At 64.2% G+C, this 17,650-nt stretch overlaps 1 protein-coding gene across 3 annotated transcripts in view; it reads right to left on the minus strand.

The window, feature by feature from the left end:
* Positions 1–17,650, minus strand: part of WWP2 (WW domain containing E3 ubiquitin protein ligase 2) — a 39,145-nt gene that overhangs the window by 19,025 nt on the left and 2,470 nt on the right. For 2 of the 3 annotated variants that reach the window (XM_086758041.1, XM_086758039.1), the window contains exons 2-8: positions 17,534–17,617; positions 16,724–16,871; positions 16,459–16,577; positions 9,871–10,008; positions 9,085–9,181; positions 4,504–4,643; positions 1,625–1,841 (exon numbers count right to left, since the gene is read on the minus strand). In XM_086758041.1, the coding sequence (XP_086614167.1) occupies positions 1,625–1,841; positions 4,504–4,643; positions 9,085–9,181; positions 9,871–10,008; positions 16,459–16,577; positions 16,724–16,871; positions 17,534–17,617 (943 nt within the window). Of the gene's footprint in view, positions 1–1,624; positions 1,842–4,503; positions 4,644–9,084; positions 9,182–9,736; positions 9,781–9,870; positions 10,009–16,458; positions 16,578–16,723; positions 16,872–17,533; positions 17,618–17,650 lie in introns of those variants that run through there. The other variant, XM_086758040.1, reaches the window with a different exon arrangement.

Genomic DNA, 17,650 nt, shown 5'->3' on the forward strand with positions numbered 1-17,650 from the left:
CAACACCCTGGCGTGGTGAGTCAGCCAAAACCCAGCTGCCCTAGATCAGGCCTCAGGAGATCCCCAGAAGCTCATCCGTACCACCCCAGGGCCTCAGTGTTTTGTGCAAATGCCTGCGAGCCCAGAACCCGGTCTGGCAGTTCCCAGGGCAGGGCTCACACTGTGGAGACCTCACCAGACCCAATTCTCCACTCTCCTTCCCCGGGGAAGACCCTGGTGCTCGGTCTCCACCTGAGCGAGCAGGTCAGCCGCTGCCCAGGCCAGCTCAGCACAAGCGTGTGACTGGGACAGCACGTGCCAGAGGGCTGCTGCAGTCGGGACAAGGAGGGACAGACACACAAGGTGCTCATCACAGGTCCGCACAGATCCCAGTTCCACAGGAGGACAGCTCGCTGCCCCTTCACTGCTCTCCTCCAGCCGTCTCCCAAAGCACAACGGTTTGATGCGCCTCCCCTCCGACACGCGCGATCTTCTGGCGGGTGAGCACCACAGGGAGACGGGCACAGGGAGGACACGGGCCACCCTTCCACCCAGCTGGACCAGGTAAACGCAAGTCTGGTGTGCCTTGGAAAGCAGGGACTGCAACCTCCCCGAGCCTCCGGAAAGCCGAACCATGAGATACCCATGGGCTCCTCTCCGCCCCGGGAAAGAAACAACAGCCTGTTTCCACCTCGGGCTGCGCAGAGGCGGGGAAAGGAAGGCCTTCAGTCTACCTGCTAGAAGCAGAGAGGGGCATGAGCTCTGGCTGGAATAAAGACCTTTTTCAGAGCCCTGGACTTTTCCAGCTGTCTGGAAACAGGAAGTGCCCAGGCCGGAGAACAGAAACCCTCACACATCCCGCACAAAGGCACACTGAGCCGTTAGCCCTAATTACCTGTGACTGACACACAGTGCAGCCCTGACCTTCCAGGCATCGCCCCAGCCAAAGGAAAATAAACAGCTCCCTTCATACGAAACACAAGCCATTTTCAGCCCCCTCTCTCGCCGCCCTGTGTTCCCAGCCCAGAATTAAAGGTGTCTGGAACACAAGGGGAGAGCGACCCGGCTGCGGCAGCAGGGGGCTGAGCCCAGAGCCTGCCCGTAGCCCCTCTAAGAGCCCGCGCACCCACCGGCACCGCTCAGCCAGCCCCAGCGCTCCTCCAAACCCCTTCCTCACATCTGGAGGAGGAGGAGGAGCAGCAGCATCCGCACCAGGATGGAGAGGAACAGGCACAGCTACATGAGGCTCCTGCCCACCTTCCCCCAGCAGTGGCCAACACCTCCCCTGGAGCGTGTGTCTGTGCCCTCCTGCTCAGTGGGAGCTCCTGGAAATCCACGCGGACTCTCTCCTGCGTTTTCCTCTGATCCCCTCCGCAGCCCCAAGAGAGCAGAGCACCCTGCTGCTCCCACGGGCACGGACACCGAGAGGCTGCTTGCTGCAGAGACGCCATTCACTGTTTGTTACCCTAGAGACCCAGCGACACAGATCAGACCTCGGCCCAGAGCAGGAATCCACAACAGCCAAGTTCGCTCGCATCCCCCAGCTGTCCTTCCAGGGCCGCGCCTCCCTCCCTGCGGGCCACAAGCACTGGGTCATGCTGGCCCTGTCTGGGAAGGAAAGTCTCAAGCAGAAGGCAGAGCTTACCCGGGGGGCAGCGCATCCAGGGCTAGCACGGCTGCCCGGGCCGGCGGGCCGCTGGAGCCGGAGGCCGCCTCCTCTGCCTCCCCGGAGCTGGCCAAGGCGGGAAGGGCAGGAGCAATGGAGCCGTCAGCCACGCTCGGCACCGTCGGGGTCGGTACGGTCGCTCCCGCTGCTGGCCTTTCCTCTTCGATGTCCGCAGCGCCCACTGCGTCTCCGTTCACTGTGAAGGGAGAGGGCAGAGATGTTAGCACCCAGAAAAGGGTAACGGGGGCCTGGCTGACCTCCTGCACCCACGCGGCCCCAGAAGCCGAGCATGCGGCGGGCTGCAGCCGCTACCACCCAAGCACGGGACCGGCCGTGCAAGGGCATCTCCTCCTTCACCCAGCAGTCTGATCCCTCTGGGAACCACTGTCCCTCTCCTGAGACAAAAGCAGAGGGTGCGTGGCATTCCTGCTCCGTAACTCTTGTACTGCTTGCAAACGCTCTGCGTGCCCGAGGGGAACTCAGGTAACGAGCAGCAGCTCAGAAACTGCTGGCGCAGGGAAGCCCAGGCTCAGCAAGGCCCCTGCACCGGTAAGAGCTAAACGTTGCTGGATTCCACTGAACCTCGGGAAAAGGGAAGGGGAAGAGAAAGAGCAAAGGAAAATTACAAAGAAAATTGATGAGGAGGAAAATGTAGACCAAAAAAAAAAAAATGAAAGGGAATTTGTTTGATGAATATTTATTAGATAGCCAAAAATCCCTAGGACTTGGCAGTGCAGCAGAGGATAACTTTCCCTACAAGACACCCTGGCTTCAGCGGCAAAGCAAAAGCACTAAAAACAAACGAGCAACAAGTAACAAAGAAGCGAGGGATGCAGACAGAACTCCACACGTTGGAGCTGAGAAACGCAGAAAACTGTAAGGGAAGTGTCGTTTCTACAAGCCCCGGTATTTCGCAGTATTGTAGGAAAAACCCTCACAACAGCCTGCAGCCGGGAGGCTGAAGAACTACCGACACGCCGCAGAAGGGGCAGACCGCTCAGGACACTTCTGCTTTGAGCCAGACAGCATTCTCCGGCAGCGCAGGAGTCCTGGCACACAGCTTCGGCAGCTGATGCCCATCAGGCAGCATCGACGGGTGACGAAGATTTCCAGGTCCACAGGCTGATGGCAACTTCCACCGGAGTCCCGCAGGACTCGGCTGAGGAGGTCTCTGGCTGCTGCTCACTTCCAGCCAGCCTTGGAAAAGGCAAGTTTAGAAGCTTCAGTCCCGTTGTGCCAATCTCCAAAGGGAATCTGCGCAAGGACCCAGGTAACCACGCTGCGACCGGTTTGATCGCAGTCCTGGACAACGCAGGGGAAAGGCCGATCCAAAGTTCACTGATAAGGAAGAGCTCCAAGGCGAGCACGGCTAGGGCTACGCAACGCGGCTGCGAAGAAAACATGCCATGAAACGATCTCCTTTTATCGGCAGGTGAAATTACAGCCGTGACTGACAAACATAATGGGGACGTTCTTCCAACAGTCTGCCCAAAAACCACAGCAACGTCACCAAAAGGGACCAAGCTGAGGAGGAAGAGGGTGGTTTCTAGAGGCACGAGACAGGGTGCCCAGCACTAATCCCAGCCACCCGAAACACTCACCTCCCCACCCCCAAGGGTAAAACCATCGCCGACAGGACTTGTGGGAGACACAGAAGGTGGCGAGTGGTAAACAGCGACGAGGACGGCACAGTCGTAAAGCCACCGGGGAGGCTGGGACCAGGCCAATAAAACGTGCTTTAAACAACCCAAAGCAAGGGGCCAAGCTGTACTCAGCTCCTTTGGTCTGAGCCCAAAGGAGCGTCCCGTGCACTGCGAGGACACTGGGAAGGGCTGGGTGGGGACAGGGGACACCGCGCAGCAGTCGCTCCTGGTCCAGCATGGTGCCGAACAGGGCGGGGATGAGCTGCAGCCCCAGGGAGGGGAGCACAGGCCGGGAGCCACGGCTGAAGGGCAGGATCTCACATCAGCCTTCTGCTCCCCATCTCCCTCCCAAAATGGGTTTTGGCAACATTTACATTGCATTGCTCCAGGTTTTTCCAATGAAATGGAAAAAGAAAAAGGAAATTTTGCTTTTGGGTTGAAGAAAACATTTCCTTCTACCCGAAACAAAGGACGCTGCTTCTCCTTCCACGTCTCCGAGAAAAGCAAAAGAAAGGACGGCGTTGCCTGCAAAAGCAGCGCGGAGGAGCGGGAGATGCTGCACTGCTCGGCCAGCTTCTTGAGCCAGAGAAGGAAAAGAGACAAATTGCTCGTAGCTTCGTAGCCAGGCACGCGGCAGCTCCCAGGCCTTGCTCTGCAAGGTACTCATGGCTTGGCAGACAAACACAAGGAACAAGAGAACCCTTCCAGCAGTACCCTCTGGCGTAACAATCGGCCCCTTTTGAGAGCGGGTTTGTGCCTTCTCTGACGCTCCGCAGACAGCTGCTCCTCCCTGCTCCGGCAGGCAAAGAGCTCAAAACATTGTCGCTGAAGATCGATGGGCAAATTCAGCTGAACGCTCCCAACTCCGACAAAAGTCCACTCGGCTGTGATAACTCCTGTGATAAAAGTCCTCCTCGCTGTGGCATCAGTGACGCTGCTGTTCCAGTACAAAACTCTGGAGCTGTATGTGGTGTTTTTGTCAGGGGGACTCCAGAGAGGAGCCACTGAAATTATTCACGATAGGCAGAACAGATCGTACCAGTGCTCTCTGCAGAACTGCCCAGCTTACCAAAAATAAAATAAATAAAATCAATCCGTTCACAGGGAGAAAACTCCTGGGCACTACAAGACCTGTGACCTTAGCGGAAATTCATTTTCTCCCACAAAACGCAGCCCCGAGCTCTGCCTCCCCACCTCCCACGAGCGCCGGTTCACCTGTGCCGTTGGCGGTGCCGTTGGCCATGCCGACGTGCTGCGCGCTCTTGGCCTGCTGCTGGTGCCGGCTCCTGGCACTGGGACTTTGCTCTCCGCTCCCTGCGTTTTGCCTGCCCGCTCCAGTCGCAAGTCGCTGTGTCCTGCAAGGGAAAGAAACGCGGGAGATGAGACGCACCAGTGGCCCCACAAAGAAAACGCTGCTCCTGCCTTTTTTGCCTCGGTCTTGCGCTGCTTCTCCCCCAGCACGGCCATCCATCTCCCCCGAGAACGGCCGGGATGCAGCCACGTGCCTCTGCCCTGAACTTCTTGCTGTGTACTCAGACCCACCAGCCCGCCCAGGGTCCTGCACCCACCCACCATGGTCCCACGGAGGAGTCACCTGGGTGACAATGACCTTTTTTCTGTTTGCAGGTGCTCACCTTGCCGCCCCACGCGCCAAGGAACAGCCCCGGGGCGCTCACGGCCAGGAACCTGCCCGCGGCACCAAGCCGCCACGGCCCCCAGCAGTTTGCTCCGTCCACCCCCGCGCTAAGCTCCCGGGAGAGACGCTGCGCCAGCGCCGCGGTGCCGCGTCGGGGCCGGTGGGAGCCCTCACCGCGCTGCCCGCCCAGCTGCGAGCCCTGCGCAAAAGCCACTGAGGAAGGGGCAAGCATTCCCTGCGGCAGCGGCAGTCGGGAGAGCTGCGGCCTCCGGCAAAGGAGAGAACCAGCAGGCAGGAAAGACGGCAGCTCAAACCACGGCACGGGTTGCCACCAGCTCAGACGCAGCTGCTCCATCTCTCGTGGGGGGTCTGCTCTTTGTGCCACGCTGGAGCTCCCTTGCCGCCATGTCCCCGTGGCCAGGGCGGCCCAGCCTCCACGGGCAGAGCGCCTGCAGCACCCTCCAAGCAAACTGTCCCCCTCCAGCCGCCCCGGGCGCCCGGGGCAGCCCCAAGGCCTGCGAGTAAAAGGCTGGGTTTTGGGTTTTCACTTGGGAAGCCTGGTTGTTACCGCCAGTGGGGAGGGGGACGGGGTGCTGCCCTCCCCCGCCCAGGGTCCCAGCCCGGGACAGAGACCGCAGAGGGTGAGGACCAGAGGCATCAGGAAGCCGGTTTGCCCCAGCCAAGTTCTCCCCTTAAAAGGGCAAAACCCACAAACTGTCCCCGCGTCGGGGCTGGAGCTGGGAGGGGACAGCAGCTTGGCAGCGACAGGGCACAGCAGCAGTCATGCCACCCTTGCCAGCTCCTGCCAGCCCTGCGTTCCTCCCACGCGCTGCGAAGCCGCTCTCCTTGGGGAGCGGCTCACGACAGCGGGCAGAGGAAGGGCTGGGACCAGGCGGAGACACGGGGAAGGAGATGGTTGTTGAAAATACTTAGGATAAGAGCCATGGGCAGAGCAGCCTGCGAGCAGGAGCTGCAAGCCATGGACCTTCCCCCACAGAGGCTCCTTGGGGCACTCCACGCCCCAAAAACCCTGGCTACGGCCAGGATGCTGTTACGTGCCGGGGATTTGCTTCGGCCACCAGCACCTGGGGACTCGGAGCAGCTAACGGGGCACGAAACAGCCTCCTCTTCCCCCAGTCAGAAGGGGAAGCTGGCCCCTCACTGCCCGTCTGTGGGGCTCAGCGAGACACTGCAGCACCATGCGCCTCCCAAAAGCTGGCCGGGACCCACCTCTGCGTTCACCCCGGAGCCCAGGCAGAGGGGAGCGGGCAGGTGGCACCAGCCGCAGGAGCCGGTCCCAGTGGGAGCGGCCCCCGAGGCACAGGACGGATCCGGTCCCTGCCCTTCTCAGCCCAGATGAGCTCAGAGCAGCCCGGAGAGTTTTTAGAAACCAAAACAGGATGTTTCCAGGCTGCCAGCCGGCCGCACAGGGTTACCAGGCCTGAATTAGCCCGCCCGCCGCCCAGCCCAGCCCTCCTACGAGTGCTCCCATCTGGGCATTGTCTTTTAATAGACATGTGGAAACAAACCCAGCGAGGCCACGTGAGAGCGGCGGGGCTGGGAACGCGCTCTTAAAATAGGAGCAGGGAGAAAACAAGTCACAGCACGGACAGGAACAGCCTCTCGCGGCCAGGCCGGTGGGACGTAGAGGGGCGTGCGGAGGGCAGCCCACCTCCCAGGTGGCTGGCGAGACCCCCGCTGTGGCCTGTCCATCGTGGACCTCGGGTGGCTGCCCCATCGCGTGCTCTGCCCCATCGCCCCTCCTGAGCCGGAGGCAGAGGGAGCAGGCGATGTCCAAGAGGAAAGTGGCGTCAGCCAGGGTGACATCAGCCCTCCAGCTCCCCCTCCTTCGGCCAAGGCAGAGCCCCCGCGCCGCAGAGGCTGACGTGGGCCCTGGGCACGAAACCCAGGAACGGCCGCCTCCTCGGTGGTGGTGGCCAGGAGGTCCTGGCCTGAGGCCCCGGCAGCGGCGGCAGCACCGGTCCGGGTCTCGCTCAGCACACCGGGTCGCACACTGCGGCCAAAGAGGAGGGAGCGCAGAGCCTGCAGCCGGGAGTCAGCACCGGCTGCAGGAGGTTGGGGCACGAGCGCCGGGAAACACAACCAGGAGAGCCCCGCGCCACACGGGCAGCGGGGGCTCAGCTCCCAAACAGAGAGCTGAGAAACTCCCCCCGCCCCTGCGAACGGCACACAAGCAGAGAGAGCAAAGCACGGCGCACTGAAGAAACCCCTTGAGTTTATGCGAGCTCGTGACAGGTGACAGCAGTTTCTCACGGCCGTGCTCAGCGGTGAACTGGGCCACTTCATTCCTCGCTGTCAGAAGAGGCCCCTTCGGCCACCACGAGACAAACGGGGATTGTGGCGACTCCCTGGGCACCCAGCGCCAGCCCGCAGCCGGGGACCTCTGGGCTCTGTTTGCTCTCTGCGCAGAGGGCTGTGGAATTTCACACCCCACCACCAAGATTAGCAGCAAATCCCAAGATGACATTTGTTCAGCAGAAGAAAGAGAAGCCCTGACCAAGCAGTTTCCCTTGAGGGGACAGTGTAGAAATAGCTGAGGAGCAAAGAATGACCCTTTTCTTCCCGTCCTGCCTGCCAGCCAGTTTGCCAGCATCCATCACCAAGCCCATGAAAATAAACACAGCTCTGCGTATAAACACAGCAAACATCAAACAGCATTCCCAAGCGCAAGGGACCCGGACTCCGGAGAAGGGAGCCGCCTCCACAGCGGGCACGTACAGCACTACCCTGCCCCGCGCACCGCCGCTGTATCAAAACGCGGGCGTACGTCCAGAACAACCCTACATTCAGGTAAGCCTAGCAGGAATTGAAAACTAGCCTCCCGTGCCGGAGCAGCCATGGGATTTGTAAGGACTGCAAGCACACCGGGAAGGGCTCTGCAGGAGCAGACCTCCCAGCCCTTACCAGCACGCTCCCAGGCCGAGACACCAACAGCAGAAACTGCTCACAGACAACCGGAAAGCAGGAGCCAGGAGCAAGCAGTCACCAGGCTGAGCCTCCCAAAGCAGAGCTTTCTTTGCAGGCCTTCCAGCACCTACCCACAGCTGTGTGGCTGCACAGGGAGGACGCCGACCCTCCTTAGGACAGCAGGAATCCAGAGGAGCAGCCAAAATAAAAGGGCACAAACTGCGTCCAGCAACCCGCTCCCCACTTCCCATCCCACTCCCTCCTCCGGTGGGAGACAGCCACGTGGTGTGGAGGGCTAGGGTCACGTTTTAGATGGGAAAACATTTCCCTCCTTCCCTCATCTCCTGTATGTGCCTGGCAGGTGAAGAAGGAGCAGAAAAGCTCGGTGTGGGGCTCGTTGCTGAGTGGGCTCCTCAGTCTGGGCACGCAGAACCCCTCACTGGGCAGGCTGCACGCCCCTCGCTACGAGCACGCTTTAACCAGAGCATCTGTACAGGCTGCTGGGCCGCCGCCACGCTCTGGAAGTATAAGTAGGTGTTAAATTCAGCTCCATGTTGACAGCGTGACACGTCTCTCAACAACCACGGCTCAAAAGGAGCGGCACGGAGCGCTCCAGCCCAGCGAGAAGGCAGGGAAGGGCCCCGCGCCAGGCACAGGATGGCCTGCTGCCCAAGCATCTCATTTCCTTTGGAAGCAGCTGCTGTTTCCCCACGGCTCTGCCTCTCCTGGACCTTCGGAAGCGTCCCCCTGTCAGCATCGCCGGGAGGGGCACTGCGCTCCCCAGCCCGACCCAGCGCCCGGCCAGGGCTGAGCTCGAGGCAAGAGCCATGTCCCCAGAACCCCGTCCGAAGGGGCCCACGCAGACCAGCCCTTTGCCTGGTCACAGCCCGTCCCACGCCTCCCTGGTAGAACATTCCCTCAGCTGCCAGTAGCGCAACTGGAAGAAACTGGGCCATCACGGACCTGATACCCCTCGACAAACCAACACCTTAACAGAAAGGCGTGGGTCAGGCACGCCCCGGCCGTACGGCCACCCCACGGCACCTCCCATCTCTGCTCTCCTCCAGGAGGCCGGCCAGCCCACCCCTGCTCCACACCTTCTCTGGGCTGCCTTGGGGGCTCACTGGGAGATGCAGGGTGAGCCCCACCGCACAGGGACGATCCAGACACTTCCCAGCTGCCTCACTGCAACCGGTACCAGACTGAACGCGCTGCCAGCACGGGACCCTTACCTCGCTCTGCTCCCAAAGCAGTTTGTGCTGGGAGGCTGGTGTCTGCCCTCCGGGGCCGCAGCCGTGGCACTAAGGTCCCGTCCCGGCACCTGGGACCCTGAAGGGGTGAACAAAAAGCGGGTGAAGAAAATTACTGAGGCACCTACTGTTTCCACCCTCCTTCCTTCCAGAAAGGAGACCCAAAAGCACGACAGCCCTGTACATCACAGGACAGATCCACCAGCACCCCAAGACCCCCTGCCCTTACGCTGGGGTGCTCTCCTCTCCCACTGCCGTGCAACCGCAGAGCCCATCCCACCGCACCCCACATCCCCGAGCGTAGCGCTAGGGAAGGGGAATGGGCAGCACCGGGAGAGCGGCCACATTTGAGGCTCCCCCGTGCCCCCCAGCAGCCCAGACACCAGGCCGTGTCTCCACACGCCCTCCGCCACGAAGGGCCCTCTTCCCAGCCGCTTGTTAACCACAGAGGCCGTTCCCTCAGCACACGCAGGATAGCGAGGGAAGGGGCCAAGCCACGCGTGCCGCTCCTCTCACGCCGGCGATGAACCCGGGCAGGAGCCCGTCGACGCTCCCGCTCCTGTCCCACTCAGGCGCGCTCCCACGGGAGCGCACGCGCTAGCCGAGTCGGGGCGGGCAGAGGCTGGTGCCTTACCTGGGATGGGGGGTGGCTGCTGGCACTCGGACGCTTGCTCAGAGGTCCCGGGGGCCGTGCTCTCGGCCCCACTCCTCTCCCCGCCGCCTCATGCTCAGAGCCGCCACATGCATGCGGAGCCGGGTGGCACTCACCCTCTGTCACGGCACTGCCATTAGGCAGGCTTCCCAGATCAACAGCGGGCCCGTCCAGGAAAATCGTCAGCTCTCCGCCGGAGACAACGCTGCCTTTGTTCTCCGTCTGCAGGTCCAGGGTCAGCTGCCTATTCTCCACTGCGGGACATGAGGGGACACGGAGAAAGAGACCGAGGAGTCACCACTCAGGATGCCAGCCGTGATGGAGGATGGCTCCACCACCCCAGCTCCTCCATGGGATGGGACATCAGCCTCCCGGTCCCTCCAGGCCACCCCAAAAGGACAATGTGTCCACCACTTCAGGGCCAGTTGTCCCAGTGAGCACCGCCGGCATTGGCCCCACACCAGCACATACCCACCAGCATCCCCAGAGGACACCTGGCCAGCCCCACCGCCAGCTCCCAAGCAAGATCCTCCTTCACCAGCCGTTGCTGACGAAGCGGGGTCCCGCCACGGCGGCGGAGCTGCCCCAGGGCCCCTGGCTGCAACACAGCCGACACCACGGCTCACGGATCCCGGGGCTGCAGGGGAGATCGTGGCAGGAAAGCCGAGGGATTCGGCTGGCGACACACGGGACTAGAAGGGTCCTGCGCGAGGGCGACCACCGGCAGGCGCCCGGGACACGAAGCAGGCCGAGGGCTACGTGCCCAACCCCGCCCAAAGGCCTGGCCTGCTGCAGAGGGGCAAGCAGCACCTTTCAGAATTGGGGGTCTCTCACGCCACCTAGAAAATCCCGGTGAGCGGCACAGGAAAACCCCAGGCACATCCTTCCATCCTCATCCCTGTGTGTCAGCTCCACCGCACGCAACCGGCACAAAGGGTGAGCCCCAACGTACAGAAACCTCCGCTGCGGCAACAGACCGCCAGCACAGAAGTTTTCGGAGCGGGTGGCGTGGGCTGGGAGGATCCCGGCGATGGCCACCAGCTCCACTCCCCTCCCTCGTGAGCCAGTTTGGCTCCAGCTTAGCAAGACTTTGCCAGTCACAGCTCTGCGTGGAGCGGGGGATAACGGCCCTGGGAACGCCGCTCAGCGTTCTCCCCTCGAGCAGGGAGCTGAGGGGCTGCAGTGATGGGGAAGGGGAGCCCCCGCACACCGGGGCACCCAGCAGCTGCTTCCAGAGCAGGGCACCGCTGCCTGAACGCCTCCAGCCGTGCACGCAAAGCCACTGACCGCAGGGCCACGTCCCCGCGGCTGACGGGAGAACAACGCTCCACTCAGCGCCCACAGGCGGGCAGGGCTCTCGCGCCATCGCAACAATGTCTGCCGGAGCCAGCGGGACCGAAACACCCAGCTCCGCCACAGAAGGCCAGAAAAATTTGGCTGCGCCGGCCTGGGACACCGGCCCAGACACTTCCTGACTCATTTGCTCAAATAATATTTGTATTATACACAGATTGCTCACGACACAATGGCACCATTTTTTAGCAACCTGCTTTGTCCCGCTCCGCTGCGCGGACGGCGTGCAGTACCTGCCAGCCGGAGCAGGGAGGACGGGAACGCGCTCCCCATGGACTCCTCGTCCCATCTCCGGCTCCAGAGCGAGACACGCCGACGGGGCCCCAGGCCGTGCCACCGCCACCCAAACAGCACCCGCCGCTCCCAGCGCCAGCCCAGCCCTTGCGCAGCACCGGGCGGGGGGAGTGCAGAGAGCGCGGTGCTGCTGCGCACCAGCCTGGCCACTGCCAGGACCAGAAGCAGCCATGCACCTCCTGCGCCGGCCCAGAGAGCAGCTCCTGCCCCGGCCGGAGCTGCTCCTCCCCGCAGGTGCCGGCAGCCTCGTGAAGCTGGGAGGGGACACAATGGCAACGGAGAAGGGGTCCGGCACGAGGCCGGTCACAGCACACGTGCCACAGGCCCACGGCTGGTGGCCATCCGTCCTCCAAGCCAACCACACTGGGCCTCACCGCCCCTCCTCGGAGCGGTCTCTGCCCGCAGGGCGCTCAGCAGGCACCCGGAGCCCAGCGCCACGGGGTCTGCGGTGAAGAAAGGGCTGAGGACAGGCTGCACGCGTGAAAAAGCATCTCAGGTTTTAGTGCCGAGGAGGCAGGCGTCCCCTCGGTGCCCAGGGTCCCCTCGGAGGGTGCGGGCACGGCAGGAGCGCATGCTTACGGGGGCACAACTGAGCCTAACTCCGTCGCTCGTTACCCACTCGCCATCAGACAGGGGATCCTGCTAGGCCTGCCCTTACCCATCACCCCAGCGGAGCGGCTCTCGGTTTGCTTCCAGGGGAAGCCAATCTCACAGGTTGTTTCAAGAGCCCAAGACAGAAGATGCTACTGAGAGCGGCCGAAAACCAGAACAAACCCAGCCCCTGTTTCTCCCCGCCTGCTCCAAGCTGTAGGAATTTGCATTTTCTCTGAGCCGTGCGGAAGTTGCCCCCGCGTGCTCCGCGAGTCCCCTCCGCGAGCGGCCGAGCGCGCCGCTGGCCCCGCCGGAGCCGCACAAGCCCTCATTGTGCGGGCGCCCAGCCGAGGGGGCGGCAGCGCGGGAGCAACGACAAGGTGTCTCCGAGCGGAGGATGTGAACACGAACCTCCCAGCCGGCTTCCTTCTCCCCCTCTCCACCCCCTTCAGCTTTTTTAAAGAAAATAAACACCAGCAGAACCTTCCATTCACTGTCCCGGTCCAGCACGCGGACGCACAAAGGGACATTGCTGTTGCACCAACAGCAGGTCCCCCGAACGGCCGCGCACAAAGGCCGCTGTGTCCCGCCGGCAGCCAGAATGTCAGAGGGATTATTATTATTATTTTGGGAGGGGGTCGGGGGGTGATTTGGTCCTGAATAAGGTCTCAGTTCAGCTACTTCCAGCGCCCCGCGCGCAGCATCAGAGCTCCCATTTAGCGGAGGTGAGCTGGAATTCCCGCCCAGCCCATTAAGCGGATTTACGGTTCCACAAAGCGAGGCTCATGGCAGCCAGCGTGATAACGGCCCCGGGCCGAGCCCGAGCCCAAGCCCTCGGGACCTCCAGCAACCACACGCGCCTGGCGCCCGCGGGCACCAGCACCGGAGAGCTGCTGCGTGGGAGCGGGCAGCCCCTCTGCCTCTTCCCCCAGGCGGGATGGCTCCGGTGGCACGCACGGCCAGGCAGATCTCCAGACGGACAGCCAACGGTGCTTCCCGCTCCCTCGGCTCCCCAGAGCAGTTCCCCTGGGTGCAAAGGCCGGTTTCCACTCAAACAACTCCGCGCCATCAAAGCTGCACCCACCATCGCCCCAGCCCAACCGGCGTCCCCCAGAGCTCGGGGCTGGCGGGGAGCACCCACCGCCCTGGTGCTGGGCGGGGGAAGATGAGCTGAACCCTCGTGCGTACCTGCAGCCGAAGGAATCACCTCCGTGCTGCGGCTACAGTCCCTCTGGGAAGAAGCAAGGGGAAGGTTAGACCTTCCACAGCCATCCCTAAGCCAAGGAGGAACGCAGAGTTTGAGGGGAGGGATAATCTCCAGTGTCCCAGGGAAAAGGCAGAGGTGCCCCCAGGCAGTGGGAAGCTTTGCCCGTGCCAAGCCACCACGGCTTAGAGACAACTGCGTCCCGCTCCGTTCATCTGCCCGGTGTAACCGGGACTTGACTCCTGCTTCTTCCCTCTGAGCCACCACGGCCCTGGGAGGGAAGACGATGGGAGCAGCTGGGGACACAGCCCAGCCGGGACACAGCAGGACCGCAGCCAGCGGACACCGCCTCCCACCCAAACCGAGCCGGGGGGGGGCCAGGGCGCGGGGATGGTGCTGGTGGTCACGGTCCCATCAGCTCTGCGGGACACTGGGGACGCGACACCCAAAACGTGACGCGGGGTAGGGATGGCCTGACCTCCGCTGTAACTTACGGGCTTGGGTGACCATGGCCCAGCCACATCAGAGCCACTCACCGAGCGGCCACCTCGGCGGCTCCGAGCACCTGCCCCACGACTCCTCGCTACGAGCCTTTGCTGCCGGAGCACGCAGCAGTGCTCCTTGGACACCGCATCCGCGACAGGGGCAAAGCTGCAGCTTTCCAGAGGTTTGGGGGTTTGCTGTTGGCTTCCCGGAGGGTCCCGCCACGGCCCCAGCAGCTCCGCCTGGGGCACAGCAGCAGGGAAAGAGAAGGCTCCGCGGGATCTGCGAAACACCGGCACGTGGTGCCACTCCGACAGGAGCCTGTGGATGTAACTCACAACCGCACAGCCAGCAATAAAAGCAAGCGCTTCCCCTCGCGAGCCAGAGCCCGGCTCGCTCTGGCGCCTGCACAGACACCCGCCACTCGGCACACAGCGCGACCAGCAAAAACCAGCGAGGCCCGGCATCGGCTTCCACGCAGACCGTGGCGCGAGGCTGGCCAGGGACGTTCCTCGGGGCTCGCAGGAGGAACAGGCGAGGAGCTCCCGGAGCCTGGGAACAAAGAGGCGCCTCTGCGGCAGGCGGCGGCTCGGGGGCCGGGGCAGGGGGCCGTGCCATCGCAAATTAGCTGTTTTACGGGAGCCCGGGGAGCAGCTCTGCTCTGCGGAAGGCTCCAGCTCGTGTTCTGTGATCGAACCCATTCTTACCCACCTCTCAGTCCCCCTTGCCAACCCCCTCCGAAAGCGGGAGGGCGCTGCCTGCCAGAGGAGAGGCTCGGAGCTGCCTGCCAAGGCGCTGGGAAGCACAGCGAGCCCGAGAGCAAGGCTGGACGCGCCCGCAGCGGGAGCTCCCGTCCCACAGCTCGGGCCACCGGCCCCAGCAGGCTCTCCCCACCCTCCCCGGAGCTCGGGCTGGAGCGGGCTCATCGCTGAGCTCTTCCACCTGAACCGCGACGTGCTTGGCAGGAGGGCCGGCACAAAGAACCAGGGGAGCTCCAGCGTCTTCCCGGCAGGCGGGAGCCCTGTGTGCGCTGCTACGGACGTCACCAGGGGTGAGAACACCACCCCTGCCCAAAAACAGCCGCCTGCCCCAAAGCAACCAGAACGTTTCTTCTGCACCAAGCAGAACAACTACAGGAACGCAAACCCAAGGCCACCACTACACTCACGAGTCAGTAACTTCCAGAAAACCTCACCAAAACCATTACAAACCCAGCTAAGGTAGGAAGCGGGTGTGCTGCCCGGCACAAGCAGCCCTTGGGGACGGCACACGTCTCCCGAGCGCGTCCCGGGACGGGGAGAGGACGGCCGGGCCCCCGCCAGCAGCTGAGGGCACGTGCATCTCACCGCCCTGCCTCAGGCAGCGGGTCGCGGGCTGCATTAGGACCTTACGTGTCCGACTTGGGACGGCTGGAAATCCCAAATGCCCTCTGCTGGCCCTTGTGCGACCCGGCCCCTTCCCCAGACCGGCCGGCACGGGGAACAGGCTCCCCTCTGCTCCGCAGGCGAGGAGCCTCCTCGAGGAAGGGGTCTCGTGGGGACGCAGGCTCCCAGGGGAGCTCTGGGGCACCGGCAGCCGTCTCTGCCCGCTCAGAGCCACGGCAAAGCCCAAAGGCCAACAGCGAGTCTGCGGAGAGGAGCGGAGAGTGGATGCCAGGCCAGGCAAGGCGGGCGGGCAAGAGCAGCCGGCTCACCCGGGCAGGGCCAGCGGCCCCCAGCCCACCACAGCACCCTCCCGGCAGGGACGGCTCTGCAGCTTTAAGAACCCTCCCTCCCGGCCCACGGTGTCAAGGAAAAATCTGACACGTTTTTTCTGGTGGATGCTAACGGACAAGCTAGAACAGCCAGTTGCCTTTTCCATTCATTTTCCACACAGCCCCCTGGGACGCCTGCTAATGAAAGGGCCGATTGTGCCCCTGCAGAGGAGCAGGCAGGTAGGGCGGGAGCAGCGGCGGCTCCAGGAGCCCGGCACGGCGCGGCGTTCCCGCAGCTCGGGAAGACAAGGCTGCAGAGGAGGGTGCCCTGGGGCAGAGACCCCCACCACCGCAGGCCGCCCAACGGCGACAGGCACCCCAGCCCCGCAGCCACCCAGGGCGGCCGTTCAGGTCCTCACAGGCTCCGCGAGACGGTGGCGGCACAGCTCGCACCTGGCCCTCGCCGCCCCGCAGGACGAGGAGCCACGCAGGGGCACGGCAGCCCGCCCGCCCCAGGGAGCGCAGCGGGAACGCCGCCGCGGTTTCATAGCCCGCAGCTGGCAGTGCCAGGGGAAGGACCTTACCCCAGCCCCTGGCACGGGGGAGAGGCGGAACCAGCCCCGAATCCCCCGGGGCACAGGGGGCCCCTCTCCCCGCTCAATACCAGGTCTGTCTCCTGCGAGCGGCGGAGCTTTGCTTGGAAAAGACAGAGCGAGCCTTTTCCAGCCCTGCGCAGCCGCTCGCGCGGCCCCAGCCCTGAATGGCCGCCTTTATGCGGTAGCCGCTGTCACGAGCTACGCTCTGGCGACCGCAAATGGCAGCAAATAGCTGAGGGGTTTGTGTTTCCGCGCAGGCTGCGGCACCCTGGCTGGCGGAGGTACGGCTTCCGTCACGCCCCGGCCCCCAGCCCAGGGCACACAACGGCACCTTGTTCCCTCCCGGGGTGGGGACCGCACGGGAGCCGCCGCAGCCGCCGCCTCTCCTCCCCGCCGCACACCTATGGGGCGGGCGAGGCGGCGGGACCCCACAGGGCCCCTGGGCAGGGCGCAGGCCGAGGGACCCCGGCGGGGTCCGGCTCCTACGTACGTTTGCCGCCGCTCTTCAGCAGGCTGCCCAGGCTGACGGAGGCGGTGCCCAGCAGCTCGTTCCGCAGGGTATGGCAGCTCCACACCTTCAGGTCCAAGTGGCTCTGGGCTGTGACGTTCCTGCCAAGACCAGAGAAGGGGGCCATCACCGTGGCCTCGTCCCTGCTCCACGCTCGGGGAGCGGGCAGTGCCGGGCCCAGGGCACCGTGGGGCACGCCGGGGAGCAGGGGCCAGCCCCAGCGCCACACCAGGGCTCACAGACTTACAGGACGAGGATCTCATTCCACAGCAGCTCGGAGCTCCCAATCTGCTTCCCCGTCTTCTTGGTCTCGCTGGGCAGCCCGTCGCCCGCCACCTCCACGTAGCAGTTCATCCGCGACGGGCGGCTGTGCGCCTTGGGCCTCACGGACACGACTGGGCGGGGAGGACAGGTGGGGGTCAGGCAGCCGCAGGAGAGACCCTGTCCCCCGCCCCACACGCGCGCGCCCTGTCCCGGTGAGCTCAGGGTGCCACAGGGCACCGCAGAGCCAAACTGCTTTTGGGAGAGGGGGAGCGGGAAGCGATTCTCCTGACGGCAGCAACGGTCGCATCCAGGCGCTCCCGTCACCGCCGGTCCCCAGCTTCACCCAGGCTGCAGGAGCGTCACGGTCCCCACGGACACCACCCGGCCCCAGGGCTGGCGGGCAAGGGGGTTCCGCCGGAGCGGCTGGGTGGGGGCATCCACCAGGCGAGGCCCAGCTGCCCCCCAGCCCAGCTGTGCCCTGTGCGGGGGCTGCGGGGCAGAGCGGGACGCAGCTCCCGGGGACGGGAGCCATCTCGCGGCCACGGGAGCAGCAGCGTGGCCCTGGCAGGGCCAGAGCCACGGCGACAGCAGCCGGGGAGAGGAGGCGAGGGAGCCCGGCCGAGGGCCGCTCTGCTCCCCTGGGCACCCGTGGGACGTGGGGCAAGCACTGGCCACCCCCAGCCCCAGCCCCCGCAGGTCCCCCAGCCCGGGGCGCAGGCAGAGCACATGCCCAGACCGTACGCACCCGAAACGCCCACCGTCCCCACCGTGGGACCCCCGGCCCAGGACCCACCTTTCACGGAGAGCTGGGACTTCTCGCAGGGCGGCCCGGCCCTGGCCCTGCTGGAGCTCGCGGCGGCCATGGCATCACCCCCGCCTGGAAGCAGAGAGAAAGGAGACCCCTCAGCAC

This window comes from Chlamydotis macqueenii, chromosome 13 (assembly GCF_036417535.1).
Source record: "Chlamydotis macqueenii isolate bChlMac1 chromosome 13, bChlMac1.mat, whole genome shotgun sequence".
In the NCBI taxonomy this organism is placed as follows: domain Eukaryota; kingdom Metazoa; phylum Chordata; class Aves; order Otidiformes; family Otididae; genus Chlamydotis; species Chlamydotis macqueenii.